At 46.4% G+C, this 14,274-nt stretch overlaps 1 protein-coding gene across 1 annotated transcript; it reads left to right on the plus strand.

The window, feature by feature from the left end:
* Positions 1-7,298: 7,298 nt before the first annotated feature.
* kcnj14 (potassium inwardly rectifying channel subfamily J member 14) lies at positions 7,299-12,231 on the plus strand. Its single transcript, XM_029245904.1, has 3 exons — positions 7,299-8,267; positions 11,279-11,596; positions 11,830-12,231. The coding sequence occupies exons 1-3, from the start codon at positions 7,299-7,301 to the stop codon at positions 12,046-12,048; spliced, it is 1,506 nt and encodes a 501-aa protein (XP_029101737.1). The 3' UTR covers positions 12,049-12,231.
* Positions 12,232-14,274: the final 2,043 nt, after the last annotated feature.

Genomic DNA, 14,274 nt, shown 5'->3' on the forward strand with positions numbered 1-14,274 from the left:
GAGTCTGTATGAACCCAGACAGATGGAAGGTAGGAAACAGAGGTAATTGTGTAAATGGAGTCCTCAGCCGGTCCACAAATGTGTCAGACACCTTTTAAAAAGTCCCATCACACACATACACAGAGTCTGAAACCACTTATCCCAACTGGGGTCGCAGCAAACCATAGCCTAGCCCGGCAACACAAGGCGCGGGGCCGGAGGGGGAGGGGACACACCCAGGATGGGACGCCAGTCCATCGCAAGGCACCCCAAGCAGGACGCGAACCCCAAACCCACCAGAGAGCAGGACCCCGCCAAACCCGCTGCACCACCACACCCCCGGTCCCATCACCATGAAGTCTCATTTGTTGCTGTACCTTCAGGGCTCCTCGTTCACAACACATATGTTTACGAGCAGAAGAGTTTAGCGAAGCAAAAAGAAACCGTTAATAGCATGTAAATATGCAGGGTCAGTGCGTTCAGTCTGTTTTTATTCTTCCAGAAACAAGTCGAGAGCTTTCCCAGTGCGTGCGTGCGTGTCCGATCAATTGCCCTCTGTTAATTAGCTGTACACGGACAGCGATGGTAGACTGACGTCACGGCGCGAATGCGCACAGAGGTCAGAATCAAGCGCTGGAATCTGAGACCCGCACGGTCTGTTCGGAAATGCTGTGTCTCAGCTCGCTTTGGGCCACGTCCTTATCGGCGTCCTCTGCCTCCCTTTAACATGCGGTGTGAAATCGGACATGATCACACCAGCCCGTGCTGGGTGTACCGTACCTGGGGCAAAAGGCTGATTTCTAGCGGAGGAAATATTGCCGTTGCTCTTTTCCTCTGCTCACATACCTTTGAGCTTGGCATTTAGATTGCAGACGTTTCGTCACCAGTCGAGGTGACATCATCAAGCTCGGCGAACTGCCGAACACCTCAACCTTTGAGGCATTCTGAGATTTCCATTTCCATATTAGCATTATCGCAATGACGCCTTTAAAAGATTTGTTTAGTGGCCTTGGTGGTTTCCCTGGCGGTATTGAGCGATTGTCTAAAGCATCACGATGACACGATAGCTTATTATTGGGAAGGTTTCCGGACATCGATGTGTGGTTGAGTGCATGCCGACCTACATACACATGCAACCGCTTGCGCCAAACACACCACTCGGCACCGAGCTTTAAGTCAGAAATAGAGCTACCGCTTCAGGTGTCCTTGTACACATCGCGCTAAGCACAACCGGAGACATATCTTTTGTTCGGTTTTGTTTTGTTTTTTCCTCTATATATTTATTTTTATTAATAATTTTTGCTAGAGTACTGCAGTTGTCTGCTTCAGCACAGTTCATTTATTCCAAAGCTCCCTTTCCAGTAGATAATACAGCTTTAAACTAGTGCAGTGGTCAATACAATGAGTGGCAGTAGTAATAACAACACACACACACACACACACACACACAGTCTGAAGCTGCTTGTCCCAAGTGGGGTTGTGGTGAACCAGAGCCTAACCCGGCGACACAGGCCACAAGGCCGGAGGGGGAGGGGAAGCACCCAGGGCGGGACGCCAGTCCATCACAAGGCACCCCAAGCGGGACTCGAACCCCAGACCCACCAGAGAGCGGGACCCGGCCAAACCAACAGTTACACTCAATTAAAAACAAAGGGGGTGGAGGTAGAAGGGGCCACATTACAAAAAGAGAAACTTCTAAAGGTGGTACAGGAACAAATAACCTCAGGAGGTCCAAAGTGGACTGGCTTCAGACCAGTTCTAGACATGCTCGAGTGGTCAAGGAAATTCTGAAATGTACCGACAATAACGACTAAACGTTCAGATCATTTTCTTGCGCTTGTAGCTCAAGTCTGGGCCACATGCATGACATGTTTGGGAACTGAGAGACGTACACGGCAGCTGGGGCGTGACACTTCACCCTCGCACGCAGCCCTGCACCTGGGTGCTCCCCCCCAGCTCTCAGGGCCACCGCTTATGTAAAGACCTGAGCGGATTACTGCCGTCGCCGTCTCCAATGGGAGCCTAATCCAGGGCACTCTGCCACGAACGCAAGACATTCGCTCTCATCTCTGCTCTCTCGTCCTTCTCCTTATGTGTCTGCTCCAGTGCTGACCGGTTCTACGTGAAGTTCATCCCAACTGCAGCCAGCCAGACTGGCTTTTTCTTTTCCGTTGCATCGAAACCACTGTGTGGTTCCTTCGCAAAGCCCAGCGGCTAATCTCTGAGTTTCTTGGGTGTGATCTTCTGCCTTTCTTGCTGTAAAGTAGCTTTTAACTCCACTGTAATGCATCATGATGTAAGCCCTTTCTTTTGTCCTTTTCAATAACCATTTGCCCTCATGCAGGGTCAGGGTGGTCTGGAGCCTATCCCAGAATCAAGGGGTGAAAGGCAAGGTGCACCCTGGATGGGTCCAGTCCATTGCAGGACATGTAACCAGTTTTGACACTACCTATATGCTCCACCATGATACAGTCACAAATCAGTTTAGGAGTTTATCCTGGGTGTGTCCCCTCCCCTCCGGCCTTACGCCCTGTGTTACCGGGTTGGCTCCGGTTCCCCGCGACCCCGTATGGGACGGGCGGTTCTGAAAACGTGTGTGTGTTTCTCAGTTTTTGCTGTTTAAAGCAATCTCAGACAGTCAGTCTGCTGGCTAAAAGTTTGCTTTCTGTGTTCACACACACAGTCTGAACCACTTGTCCCATTCAGGGTCACAGGGAGCCAGAACCTAACCCGGCATCACAGGGCATAATGCCGGAGGGGGAGGGGACACACCCAGGACAGGACACCAGTCTGTCACAAGGCACCCCAAGCGGGCCTCGAACCCCAGACCCACCAGAGAGCAGGACCCGGTCCAATCCACTGCATCACTATGCCACCGCACCCCCTCTGTGTTGACCAGCCAAGCCTAAAAAAACGTGTAGTGTATAACCCTGTTACATGTTCAGTATTTTATTTCAGAGCTCATTATATTAATGCTGAATTTATTTGTTAGTCCTTTCTGCTGGTTTGGTGTCTCTCTGCAGCTCTGCTGTAAACACAGCATACTGTAGTGTACAGGCAGGTGTTACTAGTTTAATAATGCTTTTTTCGTCACTTTCTTTATGTATTCCAGGTATATTCCAGGTATTCCCACGGCCCAAGAAGTGGAGTCCACAGTGCTGGTCGGGCCTTGGATGGAATTAGGCTACTGATAGGTCTTTCGTCGCCGAGCGCAAGAACACAGACAGGTGAACAAAGAGAAGTTACTTGAAGAAACCAACCGCTGGTATGAAAGCTCTTTTTTATGTTAAAATTCTTTCTGTCTTTACTGTAGGTGTAGTCAGTTTTATGAACAGAATGCTACAGGGAAAGCCAAGGTAAAGTTTCAGTTTCAGTTACAGTATGTTTGTATGTATTTGTCCAAACAGGACAACCAGAAAAATGCTGTTTATAGAAAGTTTTCTTTATTCATTTCGACTTTTTTTCTCTTGTTTTTAGGAAAAAACTGAGCTGGGGCATTCCAGAACAAAGGGGCGAAAATATCACTTCGCTGCAAACTGAAAAAAACTGAAGGAAAAATACAACATTTCACTTTGTGTCAGTTTTTGTTCCTCGCTCTTTTCCTTTCAAGATGGTTCACACAGAGACAGGGAAAGCTGAGATATTTATGCATGAACTATGATATCACATTGCATTTTAGACATTTCTGTGGGTGTCTTCATCCACACTTTCCTTGAGCCTTTCAATGTTGTTTTTTGAATAATCAACAGGTTTTTAATGAGAGTGAAGTGGCTGAGATTTAAGGCCTAATACAGCTCTTGCACTGTGCTCCTTTGACTTACTATAAGATCAACATATTTAATGTGGACTGGAGTTTAAAAATGTGTTTAAAGTCTACAATATCAGACTCCTGGTACCCTTGAGAATGTGGCGAAGGTAAAACTCCATTGTGACAAAGCTTTTTTTTTCTCTTTTTTCCCCACTCTGGCATCTTCAGAAGTAAATATCCCAAGGGTGATTCTTCAAGACGTGGTATTTGATGCTGGAAACAAACTGGCTGGTCTGTCAAAGGGATGCACCATAGCCTTTGCCTGATTTGTATTTTTCCTCCTGCTGTTTTCTGCTTGCGGAAGGGTGCATGTGCCAGAGATTTTCTTCATTTTATATTTAAGTATTTTCTGCCTGGCTTATCTAAAACTGTATTTCCCTTTATTTTTTCCCTTTTATTTTGTTTTCTCACACTTTGATTTCCTTTACGCTTTTCGCATGTGTTATTTGAAACATTAACGTCCTTTGCATTTTCCTTGGACTGCTACGCTGCCCTGAGTTGCCCTGTTTTTTTGTGGAAATATTTTTCACTTATTTGCCTCACTTTGCTAACACCCATTTTGAAATACACCTACTTCCACAGTGACCTGAACAAGAGTTTGACAAAGTACAGCTGGAGTTCGACGAAAAGTGGAAAAACCCCTTTACAGAAACAATCCATGAGGGACGACTGAAAAATCTAAACCTCAGAGGGAGTAAAAAAAGAAAAACTTTATTTTTACAGCAGGATCACCGTGTCACGGGGACCGCAAGCGTAATGGAGCAAGTGTCTCTAGGATTTTCGTTCATAGGAACTCTATTTAGGCTCTGTTTCTGCATGTTTAGCTGTTTATATGACAGTGAGGGACTCGTCCACGTTGCCTAGTTGCTGGTGACATAAACCGTCTCGCTATTTTCATTTATTCCCTGTTTTTGACGAGGCTCTCGCAATTTAATTAAAATACATCAAATAATAGGAGGAGCGCATACGCTCTATTGCTGTAAAGGATTGCACTATTTCTGAGGGACAGACTTGTTTTACTTACTGGGACGTGTGACGCTGGCTGTTGATTTAAGAGAATAGTTAGATTAATAGTAAAGTTGGAACAGACTCAAGAGCTTTGGACAGACCGGTGTCTTGGAAGTGCTGGAAAAAGCCAGCCACAATCCACAATGTGGCGCGGAAATGTGGACAGAAACCCGCGCCGCATAAAGCTAGCAGACACCTGAGGGAGGAACACGTGCACCATGGAAGCGTGTGGTAAGGGGCTGAGGAAGCCGCAGCCGGCGGTGCCGGGGATCCAGCTCCGTAGAACCGAAGAAATGCAATCCTAAGCTAAAGACCCTTTGCTGGTCCAAGAGAATTTCGCTGCCTGAAGTCAGATCCCAACACGTCTTCCATTAACTTGAGAACACTTCACCTGGTTTCAGTATCTGGAATGTCAGTTGTGTTCGACCGGCACGTTTTTATTATAATATGTTAGAACTCCACTGTGGTATTCGAAGCCTCGAGGACTTTCCTTTGGTAAAGCTCCAAAAAACGACTTTTTTGTTTGTTTTTGTGCTCGTAGAGCACTCCGTCAGCCGTTTTCGTACTGTGAACAGAATGCGGCGTATTGCCTTTCGGGAGATGAGTGCTGCTCGATGTCATGTTTCATCAGACAATTGAATGACTGCTGTGTTTGCTAAACAAGCTTTTCACACATCTTGTATAAGCGAAATGATGGAGACATTGTCTTGAATACGGAGTAGCGCTGAATTAGTGTCTTTCACATCTCGATGATGTAACACTCTACTCTTTTGCAGAGAACTTTAAAACATTACATATTACGTAAAGCTAAGGAATATATGCAATGTGTTAAATAGTACAGCTGTGGTGGAAGAGATCCTGTTCTAATATTTTTTTGTGTGTGTTTCTCGTTACTAAACAAACGGACATGAAGATTTTGGAGAACCTGCGCTGAAAGATAAGTGTTGTTGTGTTGTAGAGAGCATGATCTTCTCTTCTGCCTTGGTTGCATGTTAAGATGATCCCTGTCTGTGGCTGAGCTGTCTTGAAGAAACCCCGTCCTGGATTTCAGCCTTTTGGGGTCAGCGGTTGCTCTCAGTCCGCTTCCTGTCACCTGCCGGAGTTTTGGCAGAGATCACGGAACCCCTCGATGCTGTCCCGTGAGACGTGTCTTTGTGTTCGCTTCCTTGCCCTGCCCTTGATCGCTCCTCTTTTGCATCTCCCTGACTCTGAGCACACACGCACGTCTCAGCATCCTCCCAGCGACTGCTGAGCGACAGCAAAGACGCCGTACGAACGTCCGAGCAGGATTTTTCGCGAAGGCTGCTTTTAGGCCGAACGAATTTAACATTTTTCGTCGCGCTATATTTGGGTTAGAGCGCAACAAGACTACCGGCAGGAAGATTTTCTGCAGCCGTAAACCATAACCGCTTCCGTGTTTGCACATACATCGGTGTTTCTGAAATACGGATTGGATTAACTCTGTCCGTTACGTGAGAAATGAGGCGCTTTGAGAAGTATATCACGCCGGTGTTTGTTTTAACTAGACTTCAGCCACGGGAACTAGAACAGTTGATTTGTGCCGGACATCTACAGAAGTTTTGATTTTTTACGGTTAACTCTAGTGTACATTAGAGGAGAATCTTCAAGCGCAACTTTAAGCCTACAACCTTAAGAGGTTTCTGAAAATGTCACCATTAAAACGGTGATGGTAACGTGGGATCTTGTCGACACCTTTGCGCATCTTTTCGTTTCGTTTTTCGAAGCACGTTGAACTGATGCGGACCATTTGTGGAATACAGTTAACCTCGAAATAAGAATCCGAAACTCGCGTTAAAAATGACGACGCCATTGTTAGGATATACGCACGTGCAGCTTTGATCTAACAGAAGCGAAAGTGTGCTGAGAGCACAGAGGATGCCCGTTCGCATGTGACTGTAAGAGAACGGAAAAGCTTCATAATTCCTCTATGGACTGGTGACTTTTCGGCCTGTTGATGTGATTGCTGACTGCTTTTTTGGCTTTTTAACCTGAAACTCAGTTTATTCAGAGAAATATAAGCACGTACTTAATGTAATAGACATAAACTATATGCATTTTGTCACATTCTCATAATCCCTGCTGAAGATTTCTGATATCCATTCTGTGGTCTATTTAGGATTTCTTGGACAAATGTTTCTACTCTTCAATCCAAGACACCAGCATCTGGATGCCAGTTCTGTATTTGAGTTTGCATCACCTGCAAAACCATGGACTGCATTTATTCCTAAGAACTTTCCACTGGGTCGTGAGCATTCATAAAATAATAAATGTATATCAGTTCGTGCTTTATCCACAAACATATTTTAATCTTATCCAACGGGTGAACTGTGAATTCACTTTCCGCTGGCATCGGGTGCGTTATATTCCTTTACTCTGAAATCCACGCTTTTGCCCGTCAGCAGCACTCGCATTAATATCATTGCCACACTCGGACAGACGCTGGTCTTCAGCGCCCGACAGAGGTGCTGAGGAGCCACGAGTGATGGGAGCTGCACGTGTCAAGAGACGTTTCAGTGCTGTGGTGGACAGCCCGGTAGACGAAGAGGAGGTCATGAAGCTGGCGCAAAGCGCAGCAGATACAGCACGGACCGGGGGTGGCGCAGGCAGTCCCGGGGCCTCCGCCAACCCGTCTCCGACCCGCAATGGCAGAGTGCTCACTGCACAGGGGGACGGAAGCGGGAGCAGTGGAGGCGCAGCTCGAGCAGGGGGAGCTGGAGGAGGAGTGTGCAGGGGAGGACGCTTGGGGCTGAGGGGGCTGGGGGGAACGGGCGGCGGCTGCTCCTTCCCCGAGTGGGACCCGGCCTCCCCTTCCCCTCCCCCTCCCAGTCGCCGTCGCCGGCCCCGCAGCCGCTTTGTGGGCAAGGACGGGCGCTGCAACGTCACCTTCGTCAACATGAGCGAGAGGGGCCAGCGATACCTCACCGACCTCTTCACCACCTGTGTGGACATCCGCTGGCGCTGGATGTTTGTGGTATTCTCCCTCTCCTTCCTCCTCTCCTGGCTGCTCTTCGGGTTCACCTTCTGGCTCATTGCCTCTGCCCACGGGGACCTCTCTGCCTCCTCAGCCTCCAGCCCTGCCTCCTCAGGATCGCAGGGGAAGCTGGAGGAGGAGCCCTGCTTCCTTCAGGTGAACAGCTTCATGGCGGCCTTCCTCTTCTCTCTGGAGACCCAAACCTCCATAGGCTACGGCTTCCGTAGCGTGACGGAGGCCTGCCCCCTGGCGGTGCTGGCGGTCGTGTTGCAGTGCATTGTGGGCTGCATCATCGACGCCTTCATCATCGGGGCGGTCATGGCCAAGATCGCCAAGCCCAAGAAGCGCAATGAAACACTGGTGTTCTCTGACACGGCGGTGGTGGCCCTGCGTGATGGCAAGCTCTGCATGATGTGGCGAGTGGGCAACCTGAGGAAGAGTCACCTGGTTGAGGCTCACGTTCGCGCCCAACTTCTCAAGGTGAGCAGAACGCTGGCTACCGTAGGGTTAGATAATACAGTATCATTATTTAGTCTCTTCAGAATAGGCTGAAAAACACTTTGTGGCTTCTGCTGGCTTTCACTCAACCCAGGTGTATATTCCCCAAAGGAGACGTGCTCTACATGCAGGAGAACTGAACCAGTTTAATTGTTCGATGTGAAAGTGCTGTACCACAGTTAAAAGAATATGTGTTCGGACATTTTTTACAGAAAAGGAAGAGAACAGAGCACAAAAATCAAGGGATCAACTTCTGTTGAGGTCTATGGCTTTGGAGAGGAAATATCTGGTGTTATGACACAACAAAATGCAGGACAACAATTGAAACACACAGGCTCACATTTAAGGTTGAGTTTATGTCTTGCGCATTTCCCTTTTTGCATCCACACATGATGTTCATGCACTGCGCAGATCCAAGGAAATGTACTACATTGCATTTTCTCTGAAAATGTGATAGCTAGTATATGAAGAACATATGCGCACAAAAAACATGATAAATCACACATGGGCCACAGAAGTAATAAATAACAGAGCTATGTATGACACATGATATGGGGCAGCGGGTAGTGTTGCAGTTACAGTCTGAAGATCTCTGATGTGAATCCCAAGGGGAGAGTATGGTAAGGTGTAAGTAAGGTGCTCTGAAGTCCATACTCTACAGATGGAAAAATCATTGTAAAGTTGAAAACGCTGTAAAATGCCTTGGATAACGTCCAACCGTCCATCCGATTTCAATGACCGCTCGTCCCGAGCTGGATTGCGGTGATCCTGGAGTCTATCCCGGAAGCACTGGGTGCAAGATAAGCGTTAACAATAGCAATATTCAAGAGATATGCTTATGATTGATGTGGTGGTGTCATAATTGGCAATTGCTAGAAGTTTTCCTCTGCGCTCAGCATCAGGGTCCAGTTTGATAAATAATATACAAATCAGTCTTTCAACTTTTATCCATTTGCAGTTCAATAGAGATAAGACTCCAGAAGACTGACTCTTTTGTCCATGACCGTCTAGCACCACGTACATATTGGACTGCACACATACGGAGCGGTAACAGAGCTCTCCTTCACAGCTCACTCCTTAAAATAAGGACGATCTGAAGGAGAAATTCTGCAGTTGAGGCTGATGGCCAGTGAAATGCAGGCAGAGTTGAGCGCATCAGACCTGAAGTGCAAGGCGGGATAGTTTTGGAGTGAGCTGGGGTGGGGGCGAGATGGAAAAAGCGAGGGGAAAGCAGAGCCATCTGGCCTGCCGCCTGCATTTAATAAGAGCTTGTTTTGTTCTCCAGGGTTTATAAGATTTCCCTGGGGATTAATTTTGCCTGCATTCTTTAACTCCAAACCGGTACCTACATCGTTTCTCTGACCCTGTTTTGCAATGTGTGTGTGTAGAAGCTCTTTGTACACCTGTGGGCATGCTGTCAGATGCTGCGTCTGAGAGGACTCACGCTCTGTGCCGACATGGAATTTGCTCTTGACATTTTGTGCCATTATGTGTCTGCATGGGGACCTCATGTACTCCTAGATGCGTCTGACCCCATCACCTACTCTTGCTTTTTGGCCACACCCTCTGCCCTTCTAGGAGAAATGGAGGGATGATCTCTCCCCGGTGGGAATGTTCTACTCACCCAGACCCATCTTTGTCCTAATCTGAGTGCCCTGGTGTCTCTATTTCTGCCCCAACTGCATCCTCTGTTGTTGTTCTCTTCAGCCCTCCTAGTCCCCTTACTCCCTCTTGGTTGACATTGATATTTCGCCGAGTTCCCTCCCGGCGGACAACACCACTGATTCTTTTTGGTGACTTTAACTTACATCCTGAGAACATTGATCCAACGAGCCTGTTGTCACCTGGGTCCTTTGACCTGTCTACGTCCCCTTCTTCTACTACTCCAAAGGCTGGCGACCAGCTTGACATTGTCTTTACCGTGAACTGTGGCCTTCCAGTCATCTCCGTTACACTAATTGCTGTATCTAATGATTTCTTCATGTCCTTCCACCTTCCCATCACCGCTCCCGTCCCGCTGTCCGTCTCTGCACCCCGTCACGTTCCGCTGTAACTTGAAATCGCTCTCTTCACCTCTTCTAATTGTTCCAGATCTCTGCAAAATTCTCAGGTTTTTCCACAAATTACATCACAAGTGTCCTCCTTTCACAAGGGTCCCGTTCCCAAGGGCTCCAAAATGCAAGGTCGTCTGCAGTTTCTTGGTTTTGGCTCCACCGTGGTGGGAAGAGCTTTGCCTTTACCTCAGAATGCCCGAGTCCCTTCCAGCATTCTGGAATGGTCTCAAAACACATCTCTTTTGGGCTATGTCATGATTTCCTAACAGCTACATAAATTTGTGTCAATTTCACACCATCTTCCTCAACCATCTCCATGTTTCCTATCTGACTCCATTCTACAGACACCCAGTGATAATAAACACTGGCAGAAGCGGGCAAGCTGTGCTTCAGTAATCATATGTCTGCATATAAAACTCTTTGTCTCTTGTGAAATACACTTGTTTAAAGAGTTGCGTGTCACTTTGGGGAGAAATGATTGCTTAACGTACAAGTGCATATTGTCAGAAGGGTGTACGATTAAATTGCTATCATAAACATTAATGATTGTCGTTTACATTTTTATACCACAGAAATAGAGAACAGCTCTGAATTGGACAGAACTGAAATAAATATTGTAGCTTTAAATTTTAACTTGTTGGTCTACTCAACTCTTTCAATGGTTTGTGAAAATGTTATATCATCCACAAGCTATGACTTCTACTGATAATATACATTTCAGAATAAATATGTTTTAGCAAGTGTTTTGACTCAAAAAATACTACTTTTGAAAATATTCTTCCGTTTTCAGAAATACATACGGTATTTTGATTGAAGCTGTTGAGATTTCAGATTCTGGTTCAGCTGGTCACAAACATACTTTGTAGGCCCTCAAGTCTATAAACAGATGTTCTTGCAGCGTTCGCAGGAAACACCCATATCCCTCTGGTCTCTCTCCAGCCAAGGGTGACCCCAGAGGGCGAGTACCTTCCTCTGGACCATGTGGACATAAACGTGGGCTTTGACACAGGCACAGACCGGATCTTCCTGGTGTCGCCCATCACCATTGTGCACGAGATTGATGAGGAAAGCCCGTTCTTTGAGATGGACAAGCAGACCCTGGAGGGTGATGAGGAGCTGGAGGTGGTGGTCATCCTAGAAGGAATGGTAGAGGCCACCGCCATGACCACGCAGTGCCGCAGCTCCTACCTGACCTCCGAAATCCTATGGGGTCACCGCTTTGAGCCAGTGCTCTTTGAGAAGAAGAACTGCTACCAGGTAGAAATGGTGCATCATCAGCATCAGGAGAGTGAACAGGGAGGGGGCTGGGTAAAGCAGCTATGATCAGTCATCAAACCTTTGTCCTTAGACATAACAGGCGTAGCCACTTTTAACTGAACCATCTGCTAATTCCTCCCACTATGTCCGTATCTCATACTTCTTGTGTAGCTCCTTTCACAGTCGAGTGATGGAGCCGTAGTCACTAATCATTTCCTCTGTCTCTTGCCCAGGTGGACTACTCCTACTTCCATCGCACGTACGAGATTCCCAGCACGCCCACTTGCAGTGCAAAGGAGCTTGCAGAGAAGAAGTACATCGAAGGGTCCCGCTCCTCGTTTTGTTATGAGAACGAAGTCGCGCTGCAGCTCTCGTCCCCTGCCCCACAGTCTCCTTCGCCGCCTCCCCAGAGCGACTCGCACACAGAGCTAATTCACCCTCACACACACTGAGGAAGGGGAGCTGAGACGGTGGGCTGGTACGTTAGACGGGCAGACCGAGGTGAGAACAGGGTGATGAAAGAGCAGGGAGGCAGTTTAGAGAAAGGAAAGCATTGCAGGAAGTGGAAAGAAAGAGAACAAAAAAGCCGTGAAGGACATGGCGATGAGATGAAAATGAGAGGATGAGGCAAGGATTGGAGGATGAGGCAAACTAAGGCAGAATGGAAAAGGTAAGTACAAAGTGAAGGAGAGAAGCAAATGAAAAAGCCCAGAAAGAAAGTGATCAGGAGAAAAGGTGGGGGGTCAAGATGTAAGATTCTAGGATGCGACTGACATTTAAGAAAAAAGGAGAAAACCCTGGGCTCGTAAATAGTGCGGTGATAAGATTGAATACATATTTTATACATATTATTAAAGAGAGTGTCAGGAAGTGCAAAGGGGAGCAAAACGCTGCCGGGTTTGTGGAAGGGGGACGGTGGCTGATACTGTAGACCTTAGCAGAGGGAGAGAAAGGACAGAGATTGAATTTGCGCAGAAAACCTCAAAAAGGACTACAGGTGACTGCAAAATAATGATGCAACGGTGGAGCAGAGACACAGGTCACCTGAAAAGTGGCTCATGGAAAGGAGAGACACGCGGAGATTAACGGACAGGGGAGGAAGCTGCGGCGTCGACCCAGTTGGCTGACTGGACCTGGCGATCTTTCACAATCTATACAAACACGAGTGCAGCGATTTAACGCGGCTTGTACGCACAGAGCAGTGGCTCCAGGATGGCTCCGACAGAGTCGCAACAGCGCCACCGAGTGGCTCAATGAGCGAAGTGAAGGAGGACGGAGTTTGATTTTGATCTGACCACGTGGGGGAACGAGCGCGTCTTCCACATATAATTACAGTTTATATACATATATGCGTACTGTATATGCAATGTCTTATTGCAACATACTGACTCTGTTTATTCCATATGACATTAGATGTTTGCCTTGTAAATAAAAACGAATAACTGCGACATTTTCAATCACATGTTGAAATGACAATTGTTGCCTGTTGTGTCTGCTATATGGCAGCTTCCTAGAGCTACTGCTACTGAAATAAAATTTAAAAAAAAGAAACAGAAACTACTGAAAATCAGCAGCAACTTTTAGTCGTTTCTGTGACTTTTCGAAAACTTCATACTGAAAAGCGTTTTGTATTTTTTTATGGTATCGGATTAATTGTATGTTTGACTGAGAGTCATTTAGAGACCAGAGTGTAAAGTCTAAGATGCTCTGTAGCACTGTTTGTTCTCCAGGGTCTCACTTTCCTGCCTTGATCTTTATTTTTTCCCACCTCCATTGCATTTTCCCTTTTCATACTACACTTTTGAAATGTGTGGAGAAGGCCATCTGCAAATCCTTTTCCCGCTCTGGTTCTGGAGGTTCTAGTTGGATGGGTTGTGGCCTGACTCTCCCACACTCTAAGGAGTCTAAATGGTATACTCCACTTCTACTGTAAATGTATGTGAAGGTGGGTGTGTGTGTGTGTGTGTGTGTGTGTGTGTATGTGTGCGCATGCAAAACTTTTTCACTGTGATGTAAACGCAACTACTGGACAAAAGATGTAAACAAATTCTAGAAGGTTCTGTACATTTAAAATTGCTGTATAGTGTATAATTGTTGTTGAAATATATTATATAATGTTGCAGCCTAAATATGGCACATTCTAGCATTTTACAATAGTTATTTAAGGCTGCCACTCATGCGTGGACACCTTTAGCCCTTAATGGAAATGAAAGAGCATATTGAAAATTTCATCGTATTCCACACCTCTGGGAAGTATCCTGAAAGGGGACATTCTGTTGTCATTTGAAAACACTCAAGTATATTCAGAGGCACTTAAGTTTTAAGTAGAAACAGCTACAGTTTCATTTCTATTGATCTATTTATGGTGCATTTTACTGAATTTCGTTACTGTGGATTTTATGCTTCATTTTGTGTGTTAGATCTGCACTTGTTTTTCTCATGTAGTATCATTTGAATCCTTTCCATCTATGTTCTGAAACTTTGTCATAGGCCGTTTGAGAGCTCCTTAGATTCAGTGAAAGTGTCTGTTACTGTTTATTTGATGCCATGCTTAATATCTTGAGTTGTAGTTTAATCCTAATTTCTGTCTGTGATTGTTCTGCTTTTGTCCCCTTTTAGTTCTGTAATCCATGTACTGTTGTGGATTTTTTCATCCTGTTGCTGTGACTGTGCTTGAA

Source organism: Scleropages formosus, chromosome 18 (genome assembly GCF_900964775.1).
Source record: "Scleropages formosus chromosome 18, fSclFor1.1, whole genome shotgun sequence".
Classification (NCBI taxonomy): Eukaryota; Metazoa; Chordata; class Actinopteri; order Osteoglossiformes; family Osteoglossidae; genus Scleropages; species Scleropages formosus.